The sequence below is a fragment of the Haliotis rubra genome, unplaced genomic scaffold (assembly GCF_003918875.1).
Source record: "Haliotis rubra isolate DU_JTF1 unplaced genomic scaffold, ASM391887v1 Scf319, whole genome shotgun sequence".
NCBI classification, from domain to species: Eukaryota; Metazoa; Mollusca; class Gastropoda; order Lepetellida; family Haliotidae; genus Haliotis; species Haliotis rubra.
This window is the reverse complement of record NW_025766990.1, coordinates 1,012,304-1,035,185: the sequence shown is the minus strand read 5'-3', so window position 1 is coordinate 1,035,185 and position 22,882 is coordinate 1,012,304. Positions and strand designations below refer to the sequence as shown.

The following is a 22,882-nucleotide window of genomic DNA, read 5'->3' as shown; positions in this document are numbered from 1 at the left end:
CCCTTCAGCCGCTGGTGATTGTTGTTAAATTTAGTCATAACTTAAAAACACAAACAATATCGCGTTTTAAAAATTCGATGTCAACGAGGCAATATGGTTTGGTTGAATGATTGGAAATTTATTTTGTCACATTAATTAACTTTTAGTTATAATGGGTCCCAAAAGTTTAGAGCGTTGGATGTAGATTTGAACTCACACCTTGTATTGAACTTAGGCTATGTATTTTCACCTGTTAAGAGTAAGCTGAGAAGTTACCCTCGTTTGTTTTTTTGCTTCTGGTGTCTTTGGTGGGATTCTATGAACCTCTGAGAAGATGGTGGTGTGGCATACCTTTTGTCAGACCAACTCTAGAAGTGTATAATAGGTATATAAGAGATGGTTGCTGAGATGCATGACGGAGGACGACTTTAGATTTACGCTCATCTGTCTGCCAACATTGACGTTTCAAGACCGACCACTCAAGAGGCCTACATTGAACTTTCAACAGCTGTCAACCAATTTCAATAAGTATATCTACAAGGATCAAGGCTTGTTGACTACAGACATTTCGTTAATGTTTTAGATTTGTGTCCCAATCGTATTTTATAAGAAATCTGTACTGTCATTCATCGTAGCCTTAGGATTTTGTTATTCAAAATACACTTGAATATTTTTGACTCCTTGTGTGTTCTTTTGGTGGTTTAAATGGGACTCACATGCCTTTCATCATAGTTATTTCTAAAGCTTATCGGTTAAGTTAGGATTAATTAAGATTTACAATTACAGGTCCTTAGGTCAAAGGGACACCACTGCTCCCTACATTGAGTCAATGGTTGACGTTGCTTAAACACCAATTTGAACAGACTTTCAGCGACATCACAGAGTGTTAGTTTGATGAGACAGGATGCAGGATTCAGATGTTCACCACCATCATGGTGGTTCTACCCAAAGAGCACGATACAATGCTAAGAAATCCAGAAGCATGTTTACACATCGAAATTGTACAATTTAAATAGAGTCTAAAGTATTTCCAACCTACGATTTTGTAACCTGTTCCTTACCTAGCTTCTAACGATTGCTTGTTCGACTTGTTTTTGAACATTTGGTTGTCATCATGATACACATATCCGTGGGATGCACCAAAGTAATAAAAACCATATAGAATCCAGACTGTGAGCGCATAGATTGCTGCTGGTGGAAGCTTTAGACAGTTTCTTTTCTTTTTCTTTTTTTTTATTTCGCTTTTTTTTCAGGTATACATACAAGTTGACGTATATTATGTACAAGTATTAGTTCAATGCAATCATACGGTACTATATTTCCAGCTCGTTTTTGAAGCAATGACCAATTTACAATATACCTTATCTATTGTGAAATGATCAGCACATGGACTGAATGGTAAAAGGTTATCACCGTGACATTTGCAAACTGTTCCTGGCCCATCCTCTGATGGTGCCGATGCATGTCTTCAACTATACCTAGCCCGTTCGTTCCCTTGCTAAACCTCGTGTACATTTTTGTGATTCACCGCCCATTGGCAAGGTGTATGAACTTGATTTGCTTATCTCCCATAACTACCAATGCTAGTGCTGAAGGAAACGATTCACTCACTCAAATTCGTCCTTCAGAAGTGCCAGTATCGTAAGATGTAGCTTTAATTCTTGAACTCGGTGTGAGTCTTTGTTGGTCAGCAGTATATCCGTGCTAGTTGGTTCACCAAGGCATAAACGGACTGAGATAAACATCACCTCTTCCTAAGTGAGGTTGGCACAACGAAACTAAACATAACTAATGCAATACTGCTTGTAGCTGTCAGACACAATTCGCTCAGAAAGTCACACAGTAACACTGTCCCAGTTCCACACACAGCACCACATGGAACTGGAATTACGAAAATGAGTAAATCTTCTCTTTACAGGGACGTGTGCGTGTTGTCGTGTATGCTATATTTTACATAAATATATTTTCTTTTTTGACTTCATTTAAGTTAAGATAACTGACTTTATATTTAGAATGTAGGTCAGGTGGCACAGCTTCAAAAGATGCTCAGATAACATTTCCACTTGCTCTGTTCTCAACAGTGATCGAGGACGAAAGAAGAATGGCAGATTTCATGAATATCCTAGAGTTGGTTTGTATCTTATATTCCTGTAATCAGCTATGTGAAGATAGGTATGTAGATTGGGTATCATAGGCTTAGATATTAGCCCAACAATACATATAGTGTACAATGATAATTGTACATTCTGTCATTGATTTAGAAACTACTTGATTCGCCTAGAGAGCGTATGAATCTCAATGTGCTTCGCTGTAAATTGTTGATTTAAGGAACACATTAATACACATGATAGAAGAATCAACTCAACTACGAAAGTCGAATTGTTAGCTTGAAATTTCCATATCAGTCTATGACGTCATGTTTTTTGGGATTTTACATTATAATAGTGACGAACTGTCCATTTATGTTTGTTGACGAATAAGCTATATGTCAACACCTATCAGTGTTCTCATTGGACACAGGCCACTCAACCATAACTCCAATCAGATTGCTTCATCAATCAATTATGACAATCTCATCTACATACAGCCCCGTAGATTACCACCTACTTTGAAGCTATGTCTCTGGAATGTTCAATCAGCTTGTAACACAAGTGACATCATCATGGACACCATTATGGATCGTGACATCGACATCATGGTCGTAACAGAAACATGGTTAAGAGCTCAGGGTGATGAGTCCAAACTTGCCAGTATGACGCCCCCTAGATACAAGTCAAGACACCAACCAAGACAGACGCGTAGAGGCGGTTTAGCGGTTATCTACAGAGATAATCTTCATGTGAAATTCTGCCATGTGGATCAGTTTAATTCCTTTGAGTCAATGCAGTTTCAGGTGACTCATGGCAAAACTGCCACTGACATTGTATCTCTCTATCGTCCACCCCCGTCAAAGAAAAACCAGTTGTCATTCTCAGTTTTCTATCAGGAGTTTTCTATTCTTTTGCATCAAATTTGTGTCGACAGAAAACAACCTATAATCATGGGTGATTTTAACATTCACTTTGATGTAGCAACCAAAAGTAATACATTACAGATGCTCAGCCTGCTAGAAGCTCACAACTGTCATCAAATCATAGGCTTGCCAACTCATAAATCAGGCCACATTTTGGACTGGGTTATAAAAAGAGAGACTGACCCCATCATAACTGATTCCAGAGTAACCGACTATCAGATCTCAGATCACTACTTAGTAACCCTGAACATTGATATCACAAGACCATCGCATCCAGTCAGATATATTAGGTGTAGAAACATAAAAAACATGGATACTGCTGCTTTTCGTTCAGACCTGTTGACGTCACCTTTGTTGACCGATCCTCCTTCAACCTGTGAAGCATATGTAGACATGTACAACACAGGACTTCTAGAGCTCCTGGACAAACATGCCCCAGAGAAGGTCAGGCGAATCCCCCACAGACCTGAAGCTACCTGGCTTTACAGTCCAGATGTCAAGAAAACCAAGTCAGAGAGACGGGTAGCTGAGAGGAGATGGAGGAAGTCATGTCTGGAAGTACACCGTCAGATTTACTGTGCAGCCAGAAATAAGGTCAGCATTATCATCAAACAAGCTAAACAGAATTTCATGAACTCTAAAATCAGTGACAGCAAATCTAACTCTAACGCCTTGTACAAGCTGATGTTTAACTTGATGGGGAAGTCCGCGGATAATCCCTTACCTGATATTGGTACCACCAAAGAAATTGCTCATTCATTTGCAATGTACTTTCAGGAAAAAATCAAAAATATTAGAAGCACACTCCATGACAGCGAAACACTGACGCCGTTTTTAGGACGTGATGATACTTTTGATGACAAACCTGTTTTGAATGTTTTCCCCCCTTTCACAGTCCCAGAAACACTAAAACTTCTTAGGAAGTCTAAACCGACTTGCTGTGTACTCGACCCGATTCCAACTAACATTGTACTGAGTTGTATGGATATCCTCCTGCCCACTTTGACTTCAATCATCAACTGTTGCCTGCACGAAGGTACAATGCCCGTTTCTCTGAAAAATGCTATCGTGAAGCCACTCCTCGACACAGAACATCTCAAGAACTACAGACCTGTTTCTAACCTTCCATTCCTCTCCAAGCTCATTGAAAGAGCTGTTGCAGAACGTCTGTCACAGCACTTGACCCTGCACAACTTGTATGATCAACTTCAATCAGCGTATCGCCCTCGACATAGCACCGAGACAGCTCTCCTGAAAGTCGTCAATGACCTGAGATGTGCCATCGACTCGGGGAATGTTGCTCTGCTCGTTCTCTTGGACTTGAGCGCGGCTTTCGACACCATCGACCACCAAAGACTGCTGCAGCGACTTCACGACAATTTTGGTGTCCAAGGATCTGCACTGAATTGGTTTAGCTCCTATCTGTCTCAGAGATCACAGTGTGTGTACATTGATGGACAGTTCTCAGATTCAGTACATCTAAACTGCGGTGTGCCTCAAGGTTCCGTATTCGGCCCGATATTATTCACTCTTTATACCAAGGAATTGGGTCAAGTCATCGACCAGCACAAGCTGCCAAGACACCTCTACGCTGATGATACGCAGCTCATTAAAATATTTCGACCAATAGCATCCATAGCAGAAGCAGCCTCTGCCGATGTTACCAACTGCTGTACACAGATAAATGAATGGATGAACATCAATAAACTCAAGCTTAATGACGACAAGACGGAGTGCATGCTAATAGGCCCATCTGCAAGATGTACCCAGTCAGGTCTCACCGTAGTTCAGATCGGAAGCTCAAGTATTGATGTCACTCGTTCTGTGAAGAACTTGGGTGTTGTTTTGGACTCAGAACTGTCCATGAAGCAACATGTTAGCCACATCTCCCGAGTTTGCTCTTTCCAACTGAGGAATATCAGCAACATCAGAAAGTACCTGACCAAAGAATCACTTATCATCCTGATTCTCACCCTGGTAACATCTAGGATTGATTACTGTAACAGCCTCCTTGCCGGTGCACCCAAGTCTGTTACCAACAAACTACAGCACATCCAGAATACAGCTGCTCGGATAGTCTCCAGCTGCAGGAAGTACGACCATATCACCCCCATCTTACATGACTTACACTGGCTGCCCATCCGACAGAGAATCAGCTATAAGATCTTGTGTCATGTGTATCGATGCCTGTCTGAAGATGCTCCACAATATCTGTGTGATTTGATCACAGAGTACAAACCAGCTCGATCACTGCGGTCAGAAAACAAGCTCCTGTTGCAAGTTCCATCTGTCAAATCTGTGAACTATGGACAACGTTCCTTTGCTTTCAGTGCAGCAAAGGAATGGAACGATCTCCCAGTCAATCTCAGACAGTCTTCATCTCTTGCCTCCTTCCAATCTGAGCTAAAGACCTACTTATTTAATAGTGCCTTTCTAGAATGACTCTTAATACCCACATATATGTGCGCTTATAGCATGCATTGTGCATGGATTAATGCGCTATATAAATTCACTATTATTATTATTATTATTATTATATGTAAGTGCCACTCCTTCAGGGTCTGCCATGTGTTTAGATACAGATATGACGTGCAGTACAAATATGTTTTAGCTTTACCCTAGTTCTGTGCGATCACACACCGTGTATTTATCGTCAATGGCATTTCACATAAGCGATACATTAGATGAAACAGAATAGAGATGTCAAATCATTTCAATGTTCATGTTAGGATGGTATCAGGTCACTAAAAGCATTCAAGACCGTCCAAGCAGTGGGCGACCTTCAGTGACATCACAACGTCAAGAATGGCAGGCTGAGCGCAACCATCTGCAGAATCGCTTCCCAAAAGCGACAGAAACAGCACGGCAGACCATTTGGACTCACAACAGACCCGTCAGTGCCGATACAGTGCGTGGACGTTTACCATATCGTAGTCCTGTCCTCACCGCTAATCACCGCCAAAACCGACCAAAATGGGCAACTCAGCATCGAAATTGAGGTTATCGACAATGGAGAACCGTGCTGGTTTCTCATGAAAGCCGATATTGTGTTTCGACAGTCGATGGCAGAGTGCGAGTATGGCGAGGGTGTGGTGAAATGTTTTCCAATGAGTGTATTGTTGAAAGAGACTCGTAGGGTGGTCCAAGCATCATAGTGTGGGATGCAATCGGTCTGAACCAGTTAGTTAATACCGTGGTGTTCCAGAATCTTGGTCCAGGATGAGGAAATAACGTAACAGCTGCTCGCTGTATTGATTAAGTCAACAGACCCCACGATGTACCACATTTTCTACGTTACAGAAATCACATCTTCCAGCAAGACAGCGGTAGTGCCCACACTGCCAGAGCAACATTGGACTTCCTAAGATAGCATGACATCCAAACCCTACAAAATCTTGCACTCAGTCCAAATTTAAGTCCAGTAGAACATCTTTGGGACGAGATTCAAAGAAGACTTAATGGCCTCCAACCAAGGCCGACAACTACGTCTAGACTCGATCAGGCATTTCGCAGAGTATGGACCAAAGTGCTCATGACCTTCTTTGAACGGCTATTTCATTCCATGTACAGACGATGCAACGCTTTCATCAATGCAGATAGAGCCCGCACACGATACTGACTTTGGGGTATCTTAATGGTACCATTGATGATGTTGTTTGTGTGAACTCTAAATGTGTTTCCCGAAAATGTGTTAACCATAATTGTCAAGTTTGAACTCAGTCCTCCGGTTTGATTGTTAATAAGAGTGACTTAAAGTGTGTGCTTTTAAGAAACCCCTATCAGTGCGACATTTCTTCTGTGGTTCAGTACATATAAACACGAATCACAAAGTCTGATTGATTGGTTTGATTCGAAAGAGCTGTTGTTAAATAGGGCTTGGAAAATGCAGCTATGTTAGACAGTTTCTGGAGTCTATAGAAACAACAGTGATGCCCTTGAAGCCTGACTATGCCTCTGGGAGTTCTGGGAGTTTTATCGATGTTGGAAGATGTAATGTAGACGTGCACACTAAAGGTTGTAAAGATAGGAAGGTAAGTATTAAGGTTGATAAAGTGACAGAAGTAAATCCGTCATTGAAGAGGCTGATCACAGAATCCACCCAGATGCTTCCACCAGATAACAAGGGTCACGTGTGTACGACCTTGACCTCAGCGAAACGTCGACGAACGTTTCCCGCAAAGATTGAAATTCAAAGGAAGGTGGGTGAATTTGTACAATCACAAGAGGTTAACAATACAGCAAATCCTGTTAGTGAAGACATCATGGTCCAGAGCGAGGCATTTCGCCTCCATAGCGGCAATAGAGTAGCCCGAACCCCACAACAGTTTGTCAGCAGACGGGAAGCCATGATATCTGAAGTATTAGAGAAGTTGGGACTGACAAGAGCAAACTGACTATCACATTTCTTCTTCTTTTCCAGGTAAAATTCGAACGCAGAATTACGGGTGAAAAGTCACATACGTTTGTAGATCTGTGCTCAAATTAGATGTGGACAGTTTTCCATGTAAATGTAATTGTTTCTAACTAATGATGGGTGTATCAATTAAGGTTTGGTGTAAAACAATTTACATGTTCTGAACGCTCAATGCTTAACATATGCAATGGACATGTTCCATACACACGACCCGTGAAGATGCGGGTTAGAATTGATCTTCAGTAACCAATGCTAATCGGAAGAGGCGACTAACGGGATCGGATGGTCATGCTTGCTGGCTTAGTTGACATGTGTCATCGTATCCCAATTGCTTAGATCGATGCTCATGCTGTTGATCACCGGATTGTCTGTTCCAGACTCGATTATTTACAGACTGCCACCACATAGCTGGAATATTGCTGACTACGGCGTACAACTTAACTCACTTACCCACTCACTCCATACACACCTTAGGACAGTATGTTGTGAACATGCCCTTTGATTTAGTAAAATATGTTCTCTGTTAGTGAGGCAGCGAAAGAGTTATCAATATTGAAGTTACATTTTGAGTGTCTGTAAAGTTGATACATGGCATTTAATAAAATACAACGCCTCATTTTTAACAGAATATTGTGATACATAGTTTTCTATCATTACATTTTTTGTTCTGAATGACAAGATCACAGAAATACTTATTTTTCAACTACTTTCTTCTTTGCCAAGACGAACTATGATATAATGTATGCCTTAATGTTTGCAACATTCATAACATCTTCCTGCATTTCTCGTCTACTATCACATTGATTGGCCACAGCTTCATTTGTCTCTGATTAGAACGGTTATTCCATACCCGTCGTAAATGAGTCTTTACTCTCAGGATCAACCTGTCAGGAGTAGCCAGGTAGCTCTTCACATGAACGACGAGGCACTAAGCAGCCCATGTGTGGTGTCCCCGTCGTTCCTAGTTTGCTGGAATATTGCTGAAGATGGCGAAACACCACACGCAAGCTGGAGGAGTAGCCTACTGGCCAGGCACATCGAAGAAGTGGGATTGAACAGCCCATATTTGTGTCCCCATCATTCTTATTTTGCTGGAATATTGCTAAAGATCGCGAAACACCACAGGCAAGTTGTTGGAGCAACGTACTGTACAGGCACATCAAAGAAGTGGGATTGAACAGCCCATTTCGGTATCCTCGTTCCTATATTGCTGGAATATTGCTGAAGATGGCGAAACACCACAGACAAGTTGGTGGAGTAGCCGCGGTGACATATATCCTGGCTAAATCATGCACATAACAGTGTTTGACCAAAAGTACGACCACATGATGTTCCAAAAGTCAATGTATATAATAACAAATATACAAATCTTACACTTACGTTAACGCTATGGCACAAACGATCTGAGGGCTGAAATGAGTTTTTGTGCACATATTTCAATTGTTTGTTTGTTGTTTAACGCCGCACTCAGCGATGTTCCAGCTGTACGGTGGCGGTCTGTAAAGTATCGATCTGGACCAGAGAATCCAGTGATCAACAGCGATCCTCGGTCTACGCAATTGGGATACGATGTGATACATGTGTCAACCAAGTCAGCGAACCAGACCACCCGAACTGTTTCGTCGCCTCTTACAACAGGCATGGGTTACTGAAGACCAATTCTAACCCTAATACCCGTGAAGGTCCGGGTAAGATTGAACCTTCAGTAACCCTTGCTTGTCGCAGGAGTTGACTAACAGGATCGGGTGGTCAGGCTCGCTGGCTTGGTTGACACATGTCATCGGTTCCCAATTGCGCAGATCGATGCTCATGCTGTTGATCACTGGATTATTTGGTCCAGACTCGATTATTAACAGACCGCCGCCATATAGCTGGAATATTGCTGAGTGTGGCGTAAAACTAAACTCAATCACTCTTATCCAAATCGTTATGGAAAAATCAATTGTAGAGGTTCCTGTCAAGTCAGTCTGTCGAAACAAAGCCGAAATGACACGAAGCTAAACAAACACCAACTAAGCATGTCAATTCGAACCGGGCTTTTCAACATGATAAAATAGCATTTCGGCTATCAGGCCATGTTTGAAATGTAAATACAGACACAGTCTTTGTGTTGTCTGATTTTTATACTGCTGCTTTTCTTTGATAAGATAAGAACAAATTAAGGGCTTTAGTCCGTATTTTCTCCCAATAATTGTGCACACAGTTCATTGTAATGAACATTGAGTGAATGATGTTTTACGCAACAGGCAGTGTTCAAGGCACATCATAGCAGACTGGATAGTGGATAGGAAACTATATACATGCCGTTGTCATAGCTGCACACATGCCTCCATTGACCTGGGTCACAGTTTGCACGAGCTTGATTGTTCTTCTACATTCACGAATTCCTCGACGCACGTCTGTGGTAATGGCGTTCAGATCATATTGTAATTTGAGACTCGGTTGGTTCGAAGGCAAAATATTTTGCTGCTCAAAGATTCCTTTTCACATGCAATGATCTTATCGTTGGTTCCAAATTCGATTTGCTCATCAATTTTGTTTGTTCTTCATAAGGACCTTGGGTTTCACCAAAATGGTAAACATCTAAAAGAGTCCAGTATCCTATTGTATAGATGACTTCTGGGGAAGCTTTAGACAGCGTCTTTTTTCTAGCATGTTTGTCAGGCATCAAATATCCTGCACTCACAAATCACGACTTGTCCACTATTGTCTTTATGCAGTCACTTCTATTTCTAATAATACTTCAACCTAAGACGACATGGGGCATAATGCATGTACGCATTTCTAGTATCAATTACACATGGATATAAAATTAGACATTTTAAATAGATTTTAAAAGTGCTTTAAACGTATGCTAAATTTACAGGGAGTATATGCCTTATCTTTTGTGAAATGAACAGGACGTGGTCTGAGTGGCGAAAGGTTTTCACCATGACATTTGCAAACTGTTCGTGAGCTAGCTTCTGATGTTGAATCCTTTCAAATTGGCGATTCATGTCTTTAACCTTGCCCATTCGCAAACTTGAAAAACTTGACTTTGTACATTTGTGTGATACACCTGCTGTTGGCAAGGTGTATGAACATAATTTGTCTCCCTTGTCTGTGTAAACGATTAAGCCGTCGAAATGCGTTGTGCGAAATTACGTCCCTCTGAAGTGCCAGTATTGTAAGATCGTAGTTTTGAGTGAGTGAGTGAGTGAGTTAATATTTAACGTCACATCGGCAATATTTCAGCCATATCGTGACGAGAACATTTTACATTGTAATGGAATATGTATATATTATAAAACCTGTCATCGAAGGATAGTAAAGCAACTAGAGTATCACAGATATATATATGTAAAACTAGTAATTGAATCTAAAACATTTTAACCAAAGGGGACAACCCAATCTAAAAATGGGCTATAGATCGCTAACAACTGAAGGTAGATCACCATACTAGGGACCATGGGGACTTACAGTACATTTGCTTCCTGCATGGGCCCTAGCTACATCATCCCCTCAGCCGTTAGCAATTAAGACATATCTAGCCATACATTAAAATTACAAATATTCTACGATTAAAAAACGGAAAGTTGAAATTTACTTTGAATGTTTTGGGACTTACGTACCCTCTCAGGAGGACAATAATTTTACAGTACTTTAACCCCCTCGAGGATACAGCCACTAACAATCTATGTTACTAATTCAAACTTCCAATCATAAAATATTTACCTATTTACAAATCTATTAACAAATTTAATTCTTTTAAAAAAAGCAATAATTAAATGAGGACTTATATTAGTAAAAAGATCCTTCATAGTTCGGGATTTGAAATAGATATCCCTTGTGATGGAGTACTCAACACAGTCAAGCAAGACATGCTTGACCGTGATTCGTTCATCACAAGGGATACAAAACGGAGGATCCTCACCTTTTAATAGGTACTCATGCGTATATCTAGTGTGGCCAATACGACATCGTCGCATAATGACCTCTTCAAATCTGGACTGACAACCCAAGTAAGTGTAACCAATATAGGGTTTTATTGCATGTAATTTATTGATACCTACTTGGGTGTCCCACTTCTTTTGCATCAGACCACGGATATAAGATCTTATAGCAGCTTTGTAATCAGAGTATGGGATCAGAAGTGGTGTCACAGATTTGTTGAGTGCTGCCAACAAAAGACGATGTCGCATTGGCCAGTAGCAAGTTCATTGTACAATTCAGTAATTTCTAATAAAAGTGGATGTTTGCAAGAAAGATTTTTAATAGCCTGAAGACACGAAAGAGAATCTGAAAAGATGATGTATTGTTTATATTTACGGTGTTTATTAATATATTTAAGAGCTGTTAGTATTGCGTTTGCTTCTGCTGTGAAAATTGAACTGTCATTGGGTAGTCTGGAAGATATTGTTTTGGACCCAATGACAGTGGCACAAGCAACCGCGCCACCATCCTTGGATCCATCTGTATATAAGGATTTATACGTATTATATTTATTTCTTAATTGACTAAATTCTTGTTTATACTGTATATCATTAGTTTCTGATTTTTTAAATGTGGTTAATGTTAAGTCAACTTCTGGCCTCACCAATTGCCAAGGAGGAGAAGAAAGAAGACGGGAAGGAGATATATTGTCCAGCTCAATGCGGGCAACAGAAATGAAAGGTTTAATTCTGAGCCGAGGAGGCGGAACAAGAGAAGGTTTCTTGGTGTATAAATCCTCATAGAGGGGATTGAAGATACAGTTATATGCAGGGTTAGATTTGTGAGAGTATAGTTTTGTAATATATTGTAAAGATAGTTTGGTACGGCGTTGTGGAAGAGATGGCTCATCTGCCTCGACATAGAGACTGTCAACAGGAGAAGTTCGAAAAGACCCAAGACAAAGTCTTAGACCTTGGTGGTGGACAGAATCAAGTAGTTTTAGGTTGCTTTTGCAGGCTCCACCATACACAATGGAGCCATAATCAAGCTTCGAACGGACCAGTGATCTATATAGATGCAAGAGGGTAGATTGATCCCCTCCCCATTTTGAATGAGACACGACTTTTAATAAATCGAGCGCCTTCAGGCATTTATTTTTTAGGGATTTGATATGGGGAAGAAATGTTAAATGGGAGTCAAAAATCAGACCCAAGAACTTGGCCTCCTTGACAACTTTGATGGGAAGGCCATTTAAAGTTAGTTCAGGGTCCTTATGAGGCTTATATTTTCTACAAAAGTGTATGCAATTTGTTTTTGACTTAGAAAATTTAAAGCCGTTTTCAAGCCACCATTTATTTATTTTATTTAAACACAACTGCAATTGCCGTTCAATAGAATGCATATTTTTACCACGACAGGAAACAATAAAATCATCCACAAATAACGATCCATCAACTGAATCGTTTAAAACTTTTGATAAACTATTTATCTTTATGCTAAATAGTGTGACAGACAAAATACTGCCTTGTGGGACACCCTGATCCTGATTGTAATGGTCAGACAGGGTAGAACCCACGCGGACTTGAAATTGTCTGTCCCTTAAAAAGTTGGCTATAAATTGAGGCAAACGGCCTCGCAATCCGAAGCCATGTAAATCTTTTAAAATGCCATATTTCCACGTTGTGTCATATGCCTTTTGAAGATAAAAAAAGATAGACACAGCGTGTTGTTTATTTATGAGAGCGTTTTTAACAAACGATTCCAAACGTACTAAGTGATCGACAGTACTTCTGTTTTTACGGAAACCACATTGTATATCTGTTATGAGGTTATTTGTTTCCAAGTACCAAACAAGTCGATTATTAATCATGCGTTCCATGGTTTTGCAAACACAGCTAGTGAGAGAAATTGGTCGATAATTCGAAGGATCCGTATGATCACGTCCAGGTTTAGGGATCGGGACAATTATAGCATCACGCCATGAAGAAGGAAACTCTCCAGAAGTCCAAATATCATCAAAGATATTCAAAAGGGTCTCTAAACATGAATCCGGTAAATGCTTCAGGAGTTGATAATGAATGTTATCAGCTCCTGTAGCAGTATCGTGAGCCTGGTCAAGAGCAGTATTGAGCTCATGAGTCGAAAACACCTCGTTATAATCTTCCCCATTATCTGAAGTAAAATTAATAGGCTTCTTTTCTTGCTGTTTTGATACTGTTGGAAGTGAGGTACATAATTTGAGGAAGAAGAATGTTGTGCCAGTGTTTCGCCAAGTTTATTAGCAATATCAGATTTATTAGTTAATAACTGATCACCGTCTTTGAGATGGTGAACACTAGATCTAGAGCCCTTACCTTTGATTTTCTGGATCATATTCCATACCTTAGATATCGGCGTACGTGAATTAATTTTCGATACATAGTTTCGCCAAGATTGACGTTTATTTTGTTTAAAAGTACGCCTTGCCTTAGCGTTGAAAATTTTAAATTTGTTCAAGTTATGGACCATAGGATGGCGACGGAAGTAATGTTCAGCCTTTTTCCGTGCCTTGCGAGCCTGTTTGCATTCAGCATTAAACCAAGGTTTTCGTATGTGACGATTTGCAGAGGACTTTGGGATACACTCGTCAGCTATGTTGTTTAGTTCATCAGAAAATAATTTTATTGCATCAGGAACATTAATAAAAAGGTCTGATTTAAGTTTGTCAGTACAGAGAGTTTCATATAAAGGCCAGTTAGCCTTTTAAAATTCCATCTTGATGATGGAGGAACGTCAGATGGGTTCACGGGTTTTAATAGTGTTGGGAAATGGTCACTTCCACAGAGGTCATCGTGGACAGACCATTCAAATTCACTCAATAGGTCGGAGTCTGTAATCGACAAATCCAGAGCAGAATATGTTCCTGTGCCAGGATGTAAATATGTCTTCGAACCGTCATTATAAATGCATAGATCATTATTTGAGATGAAATCCTCTAGTAATTTACCTTTGGTGTTTGTATTAGTACCACCTCATAGTGGGTTATGGCCATTTAAATCACCCACGATTAAACAGGGTTTAGGTAGTTGATCATAAAGAACTTGTAGGTCAGTTATCTGAACAGCAGATGAAGGAGGAATATACAATGAACAGAGAGTAAATGCAACTTGTAATGTAAGTCGCACTACCACGGCTTGAAGATTGGTTTTAATTGTGACTGGGCTATGGATAACATTATTCCTGACCAGAATAGATGATCCACCAGTAGCCCTATCGCCCTGAGGAGAAAAATAGTGGTATGCATTAAAATGACGTAGGTCAAAATTATCTGTCTGCTTTAGATAAGTTTCCTGAATGCAGAATACCGACGGATTAAAATCCTGGACTAATAGAAGTAAATCATTTAAATTAGTCCTGAGTCCTCTACAATTCCATTGAATTATGGGAGAAGACATTACTTTTTCCGCGGAGGATAGACTGGTGATCTACCCCTCACCTTCCTTGAGGGTGACAAGCTATGTGGCCTACCTTGAGTATGGTCGGACACATCCATGTCCTCAAGGGATCCAAACTTGTTATAAAGCTGGACCTGATTGTTTGATCCCTTTCGGGTTCTGTTATTTGGATTCATTTTGGACATGTCATTGTTAGGTTTGGATTTACCTTTCACAGTTGTGTCTGATTTAGAAGTTTGCTTCTGAGATGGAGATGTATCCTTCTCAGAAGATACCTTGGATTGAATGACACGTTTAGAGGAAGTCACAGTTTGAGAAGCGGAGGTGTCGTAGTTTTGAATTTTGAACTCGGTCTTTGTTGGTCAGCGTCATATCCGTGCTAGTTGGTTCACCAAGGGGTAAACGAACGGATATAAACATCACCTCTTCCTAAGTGAAGCTGACACAACGAAACCAACTACAACTAATGTATTTTATGTAAGACACAATTCGCTCAGACATTCTTGCTACACAGTAACACTGGCCCAGTTCAACGCTCAGCACCTGATAGAAGTGGAAACACACATGCAAATCCGCAAATGTCTTCTTTGCAAGGATTTGTGTGTTGTCGTTCATGTTGCATTGTTTTTGAATATATTTCTTTTTGACTTCATTTAATCTAAGATAACTGATTTTATATTTAGAATATAGGTCAGGTAGCACCGGTTAAAAAGATCGCAGATTAATTTTCACCTGCTTTGTTCTCAACAGTGATCGAGGACAAAAGCAGTATGGCATTTTCTATGAACATCCTAAAGTTGGTTTGCATTTTATATTCCTGTAATCAGCTATGCGAAGGTAAGTATGTAATTGGGGTACCATTGTTTTTAGATATTGGACCAACATAGTGAACAATGTAAATTATACAATCTGTAATTGTACATTTTATCATTGAAACTTATTTGAGTGGCATTTTAGAAGTTGGGACGTACAATATTGAACACACTTTATTGATAACAGCTTCTTTAGTGTGTGAGTGCGATGTTTCCATACAGATTGTTGTACCGTTGTCAAGCGGTGCCAATGACAACGGTACATTCCTGTTTGACAACGGTACAAGGATCTGTATGGAAACGTTGCACTCCACGAAATAACAACGTTGTCATCAATAAAGTTTGTTCAATATTATCATTGAAACTACTTGATTATTATTCCCTAGAGAGTGTTTGAATCTCAGTACGCTTAGTTGTAAATTGTTGATTTAAGGAACGCATTAATCAAGAACACACGATAAAAGTATCAACTCAACTACAAGCGTCGAATTGCTAGCGACAATAAACAGCTTTAAATTTCCATATCCGACTATGACGTCATGTTTGGGGATGTAGCATTATAATAGTGACGAGCTGTCCACGCATGCTTGCTGACGAAGAAGCTACATGTAAGTGTCATTCCTTCAGAGCTTGCCATGTATTCAGATACAAAATATGACGTGCAGTACAAAGATGTTTTGACATTTAAACAAAATCGACGTCCTAATAAAATATAGAAATGTCTAAGATGTCGACGCTAACAAATGAGGGTTCAGTCTACGAAGAGGTCAGATTATTTGTATTCCATTACAGCTCTCAAAGATACAAAAAGGAAGAACATTTTCTTTGGCTTTCTTTCCGGAATCTACATTTACTCCAACAAATGCTCTTCGAAACATTCTGTACTTCTCATCCCCTTTTGGCGGTGTTTGTACTGTGAACTACAACGACGGCACAAGACGTCAGACCACTGTGAATGTTGTCGCCAACGATGTAGTTAAACTGGCATTACCTGACGCAACACAACTACCAGCTGGAACAAGAATAGAACCAAAGGCCATTTATGTGAACTGCACAACGGCAATAGCTCTTTATGGACACAATAAGTACGCGGACTATGTGGAAACATCAGACTCATTCACAGTTCTTACTGATGATATGTTGTCAGCGGAATATATTGTTGCAAGTGTCGAAGACTGCAAATCTTGGCGTTGTGGCCACCCAAGATAACACTAAGGTTTCTGTGGTCCTTAATGCAACATGTCAATATGTATTTAACAGCGTCCGATACACAGCTGGAGACACTGTAAATGCCACACTGGGCTATGGTGACGTCTTTCAGATTGGTTTAGCATCAGATGCGAGCTCTGATAAGTGTGACTTAGGGGGAACCCAAATCTTTTCTAATCATCAAGTCTCAGTGTTTTCAGGGGCTGTGTATGTCCGCGGACCTATCTGTGACGCAACCCTTCATGGAAATCATCTGGTTAGTCAAGTTCCCCCAGAGAGCGCATTCTCAAACATCCAAATTATTCCCAAAGTGGAGACGAGTGACCTTGAGGCTATGACGTTTCGTGTATTGGCAAAGTATGACAATACAGTCGTGAATATAACAAAGGAAGAAGTAAGTGGAAATGTAGAGACATGGTCTACATTACTGAATACCGCCGACGTTAAAGAGTACTGTTCTCTATCGCCTGCCACCTTCATCATACAAAGCACTCGGCCAGTAATGTGTACTGAGCTTATTTATTTTAAAGGTCTTGGAGGCACATCGTTGTTTTGTGCCAGGAACGGTTCTTTATGACAACAACTACATTGTAAAGAGTTTAGATTTGGATGGGGTGAACAAGGAGAGTCCAATGATGACTATTGTATCTGAGGTGTCATCATTCATGGATGTTCGTGTAAATGGTCAACATCGGGATGACATCCAGTGGACTAACCTCTCAACGGCACCTTACACTGTCGAGGGTACTACAGATACACCCTCAAAGACCATATGTTGTCAACAGTTCATCGCCAATTCTAGTCAGACTTCACGAATCATTTGGCATGGAGTCATACAGCTACAATGCAGGATACCGTCTTCCGTCACTTGCAGAAACACGTAAGTCACTATACACGTAGCGGAATTAAGAACGTCTGGGGATTGTACTGCGCACTAAGGATGTTGAGGAAAACACTGTCGATCATGTTGTTGAAAAGACCAGATTTTGCAACTAACAGCCGGGTGTTTTGAATTGTTTTCAGCATTGAAATTAAATGTCTTCTCAATGGACTCGAGGTCTTCCAAAAATCACATAAGGGTCTGAAATGGATCAGTGTCATCTAAAGGTCAGGCGCTGGTTACATGTCAAGAAAATAGAAAGTAGATTGCATGAAAGGGCTATTTATCTGATATCAAAGTCCTGTTCAAGAAAGGATTGGTCTCTAGAGTTCTGTGCAATTATTGTAAAAGCATATAATCAATGGGCTCATACTTTTGCTTTATAGTAGTTGATAGCAACGAATGGAACTGTTTCAGTGGATGGTACTATCACCCTCAAATGCCTACCAGGAGGCTGGTTCATTACCATGGACTTCAGCGAATCAAACCTGGACCACATTCCCCTCCCCCAACTCTACATGACAAGGGACACGTGTGTCGGAACGATGCAGGGACAGCAGCTCATATTCAACATGTCCTACAACGACTGCCACACACAAACAAGTGTAGGTTTCAAAATATATATTTGCTACACCTAAGCGCAGGTAACTAAGATGGAATTACTGATATACTGGCGCCTCTGTTTCAAAAAAGGTTAAACCTTCATCAGACATTATAATAAATTACAACATTTAACCCTCGACTGTACTTCTATCCAAATAACCAAGAACTCGCCATTCGAAGTTACTACGTTTTCCTAACATTAATTGCTGATGTGACGTTAAGGTAACGGGGTTCTGGGCATTGTGTGGTATGTCAGCTATATTTCAGCGTGTCAGTTTCATATAGGCCGAAGAGAAACAGGTCTCTGCATTAAACCAGCGAATATGATACTGATAAACAAGTATGGCATACTTGAAACCGACCTCACATTCAAAGATGTCTGGCATGGCCAAGGAGTATTGCTGTACCTTAGACCTGGCCACTCTTGTGCCAGTGTGTGAGAAGGGGTTGCCTGGTGCATTGCAATCTTAGCCACCGTTACCCTGAACTCCTTACAACCATACCCCTGACCCTGTTCTTTTTCTCACCGACTGTCTGATAACGACAAAAGCGTTCAATCCAATGCCAGGCGTGCTGACAAGGAGATGCCAGTTTGAAACGTGTTGCTCACGTAGGGAAGATGAAGTAGAAACGGACTGATTCGAACAGAACATGCATAATTGCTACTGGTAACACACAATTCGACGTATTGTCTTTTATAGTGTCGATCCTTTGAGTTTTCCCGTTGTCGATTCTAATTCCTCTTATATTCCAATATGGCGACACGCCCCCGTCAAACAATTCTGTCATACGTGGGGACAATCGTCCTCAGAATATGACCCAAAGATAACTGATGGTGACACCGAGAAAGAATATTTATTTGCATGAAAACTCAAGACGACCCAACGCATTTGGAGACATGCACATCAACGTTGGACATCAGTCATTTATGTTGGTTCTTCGGTCGCAAAATTGGAGCTTATATGCAACCATGACATTATACATATCTGCATGTAAATTATTAAACCACTATTGCAACTTTTATATCAGACTGTTTGTGACGGAGTAATGTGTTGACACATGCGAGACCACTTTGTGGTGGACAGTTAAATCCTCTTCTACGAGTGACGTTTCCCTTCTCGCCTATCGTATTGCAAGATACATGTCTGTATGCGTCCAGAGCCCAGTTTCATGAACCGGTCGTATGGCTACAACGTTCGTAAGTGTATGTTATTTTGGCAGTCGTAGTGTTCGTAAAATGAGACCTAAGTATTGTGACATGTCATCATTCTAATGTGTATTGTGACAATTCCTTTTCATTGTTGTGTCATGTTTCCTTCTTCGTCTCTCGTTTGACAAAACACATGTAATAGAGCCCTGTTTCATAGTCATAACTGGCGACAAGTTTCGACTCTCATACCGTTAGCATTGCTCTGTAAAATGAAACCCAAGTCCTCTAGTGGTTCATCATTTAAGCATGCATTCGAAAATGGAACGATGTTCATGTTTCCCTTATTTCTATATTATTCAGGTGTCCAAAGGCATGGTTACCTTTTAGAACACGTTGATGTATGTACAACCAGTAACTGATTATTTGGTTCGAGATGTCATCTGGATTCATGATGTCAGCTGCTCCGAACCAGTGGATGGGACGGATTCCGTTCACATTTACCCAAACTTTAACACAACTGCCCACGGCTCAACAGCTGGACAGGTGCAAGGTTCCAGCGTCCATATATCCCTGTACCAAGACGCATCATTTATGCACCTTTCAAACGGCAATCTGATTCAGGCTGAGCTTGGAGCACCTGTGTATGTTCAAGTTACCTCGCCAGGGACTTCCAATACAATACTGGTGTTACGATCATGTGACGCCCACCTTTGACAGTGTTCCTGGGAAACAAGCATCTTATCCTCTCATCGCAGATGGGTGAGTGAGATGACAGAATCTGAAGGAAAGGATTTTGTTATGTGTCCTTCTTTACGTCTATTACCGCCATCTTCCACTGTCTTTCTACAATTGGAAAAAATTGATCTCCAACTTCAGACCACATTGTATATACACGAGTTCGTTTCTTATGTACTTCCACCTTCCGTAATATTACTTTTAAAATGTTGCCTGTAACTAACTCCAACAAGCAGTTTGTACTGTGGTCCAGTTCCATCGGCGCCGATGATAGGTAATCAACTGAATGATTCCGATCCACGTAAATAGTTCGCACCACAAGCAGATTTTACTGGGCGCCAAGTCGTACCAGGAATGTCCAATTTGGCACAGATGGATAGTCATAGTTGATATGGAATAGACTTACATTTAACCACCACTCATCGTTTGTACCAGACACATATAATGGTCCAAATTATACCATGTAAAGCCATATCTGGACATTTACGTACTTTAATGAATTATGAAAACATGAATCCAGTAATCATAAGAAATCTGTAGGTTGTTTTGATTCCCACTGTCAGTTGTTTAAAATGACATTGGGTAAATTCTGAATGTATTTCCAGGTGTGCTGTGGATGCTCGTACTCAGATCCTCGTGACGCGAAACTCCGTGACCAGGTTTAAGTTTGACATGTTTGACCTCCCTAATGAACAGGACGGCATCTATGTCACTTGTCACGTGACATTCTGTGACCAAATGGACTTCTCCAACAAGTGTCAACAGCAGTGTCACAGAAGTCCAAACATAGTTGGTTGATGTATAAAATGCTAACCATAAGCATTTATCGTTCGTGGAACGGATTTGAAATAGTTCTTGTTCTTTAATAAAAGTATCACTCACTAGATGTCTGAGGTTTTACAGAGCACAAGAAGGTGTAAGCTCAACAACTTCATGAACAAATTGCTGATACTATCACGATCTGTGCACGTACGTTCATTTGAACTAATGCTTTACCATTTAATTTTGCATTATATTTTTAACTGTTCACTCTCTTTAGATAGTGAGTGAGTTAAAATTTAACGTCACCCCGGCAATATTTCAGCCATATAGTGACAGGAAATGTTGTGCATACAGAAGAAATACAAGTAATTAAATTACCATTCATCGACGGTCTGTAAAATAACTAGGGTATCACAAAAGAGTTAAAACTAGCTAGTATTAATTCTAAAATAGAAAACTATTTTAGACAATACAATGGGCTAGTGATCACCAACGAACGAAGGTAGATGTACAGTGCCTTTGCTACCTACATGGACCCTAGCTGGATTTACACTATCCCTTCAGCCGCTGGCGATTGTGGGCAAATTTAGCCACAAATTAAAGTGACAAGAATACTACGAGTAAAAAAGTGGAAGATTAACATTTTACTTTGAATGTTTTGGGACTTACGTATCCTGTCAGGAGGACAATCATTTTACAGTACTTTAACCCCCCTTGAGGATACAGCCACTAACAATCTGAGTTACTAATTCAAACTTCCAATCATAAAATATTTGTCTATTTACAAATCGTTTAACAAATCTAATTCTTTTAAACTGCAATAATTAAATGAGAACTGATATTATTAAAACGATCCTTCATAGTTCGTGATTTAAAATAGTTATCCCTTGTGATGGATATTCAACACAGTCAAGCAAGACATGCTTGAACGTGATTAACAAAAGGGATACAAAACGGAGGATCCTCACCTTTCAGTAGATATTCATGAGTATATCTAGTGTGGCCAATACGACATCGTCGAATGATAACCTCTTCAAATCTGGACTGACAACCCAAGTAGGTGTAACCAATGTAAGGTTTTATTTCATGTAATTTATTGATGCCTGCCTGGGTGTCCCACTTCTTCTGCATCAGGTCACGGATATAGATTCTAATGCTAGCTTTGTAATCAGAGTATGGGATAAGAAGTGGTGTCACAGATTTATTGAGTGCTCTTTAGATAGAATTGCATGAGTCCATCACTTTACCTGTGATATCTATCTCCCGCCTGCTCTGTAATAGGGAAACGTAAAATATAATTAGAAATATGAAAACACGGATCAGAAAGTCTGATAGTCTTGTATGAGTCTGTCTTTAACTTTACCCGTGATATCTATCTCCCGCCTTCTCTGTAATAAGGAAACATTTAGTATAATTATAAACGTGAAAATACGGATCAGAAAGTCTGATAGACTTGCATGAGTCTGTCTGTAACTTTACCCGTTATATCTATCTTCCGCCTTCTCTGAAATAAGAAAACGTTTTTTACATCAGTAGTCACCGCAGCTGTGGAAGGGAATCCTCGAATCTAATAATACAAATGCTTGTACTGTTGCACTTTCATTTAGACTACAGGTCAATTTGAGATTTCATCATGTGCATGCTTCTTTACAACAATCAAAGGTTGCTGAAGAACAATGCTAATCGCGTTCTTAGAATGTCAGATTTCTCTCTTACTGTTCAGCTGAAGAATGACAACAGACACATTGTCACATTTTTCTTTGCTGAATGGAACGAAAGTAATTATATAGATTTCGTATAACGGAGGATATGGAACAACTCTCTTGCAACGTGTTTTTGCACAGTTCATTGTAATATGGAATAAAACACATGAAAAGTTCACAATAACATGATGAAACTGGGTGAATGTCGTTTAAAGTCACATACATTAGTCAAGGTATATCAAGGAAGACTGAAAGTAATAGCTCCTGGATCCATGT

At 40.1% G+C, this 22,882-nt stretch overlaps 1 protein-coding gene across 3 annotated transcripts in view; it reads left to right on the top strand.

The window, feature by feature from the left end:
• LOC124283635 (CUB and zona pellucida-like domain-containing protein 1) overlaps nucleotides 1–22,882 on the top strand; it is a 48,864-nt gene that overhangs the window by 6,665 nt on the left and 19,317 nt on the right. The window contains exons 1-2 of one of the 3 annotated variants that reach the window (XM_046719630.1): nucleotides 17,522–17,653; nucleotides 18,071–18,258. The exons of 1 other annotated variant lie outside the window; for it this stretch is intronic. In XM_046719630.1, coding sequence (XP_046575586.1) covers nucleotides 17,599–17,653; nucleotides 18,071–18,258 — 243 coding nt within the window. In that variant the 5' untranslated portion in view covers nucleotides 17,522–17,598. Of the gene's footprint in view, nucleotides 1–15,513; nucleotides 15,590–17,521; nucleotides 17,654–18,070; nucleotides 18,259–22,882 lie in introns of those variants that run through there. One more of the 3 variants, XM_046719629.1, reaches the window with a different exon arrangement.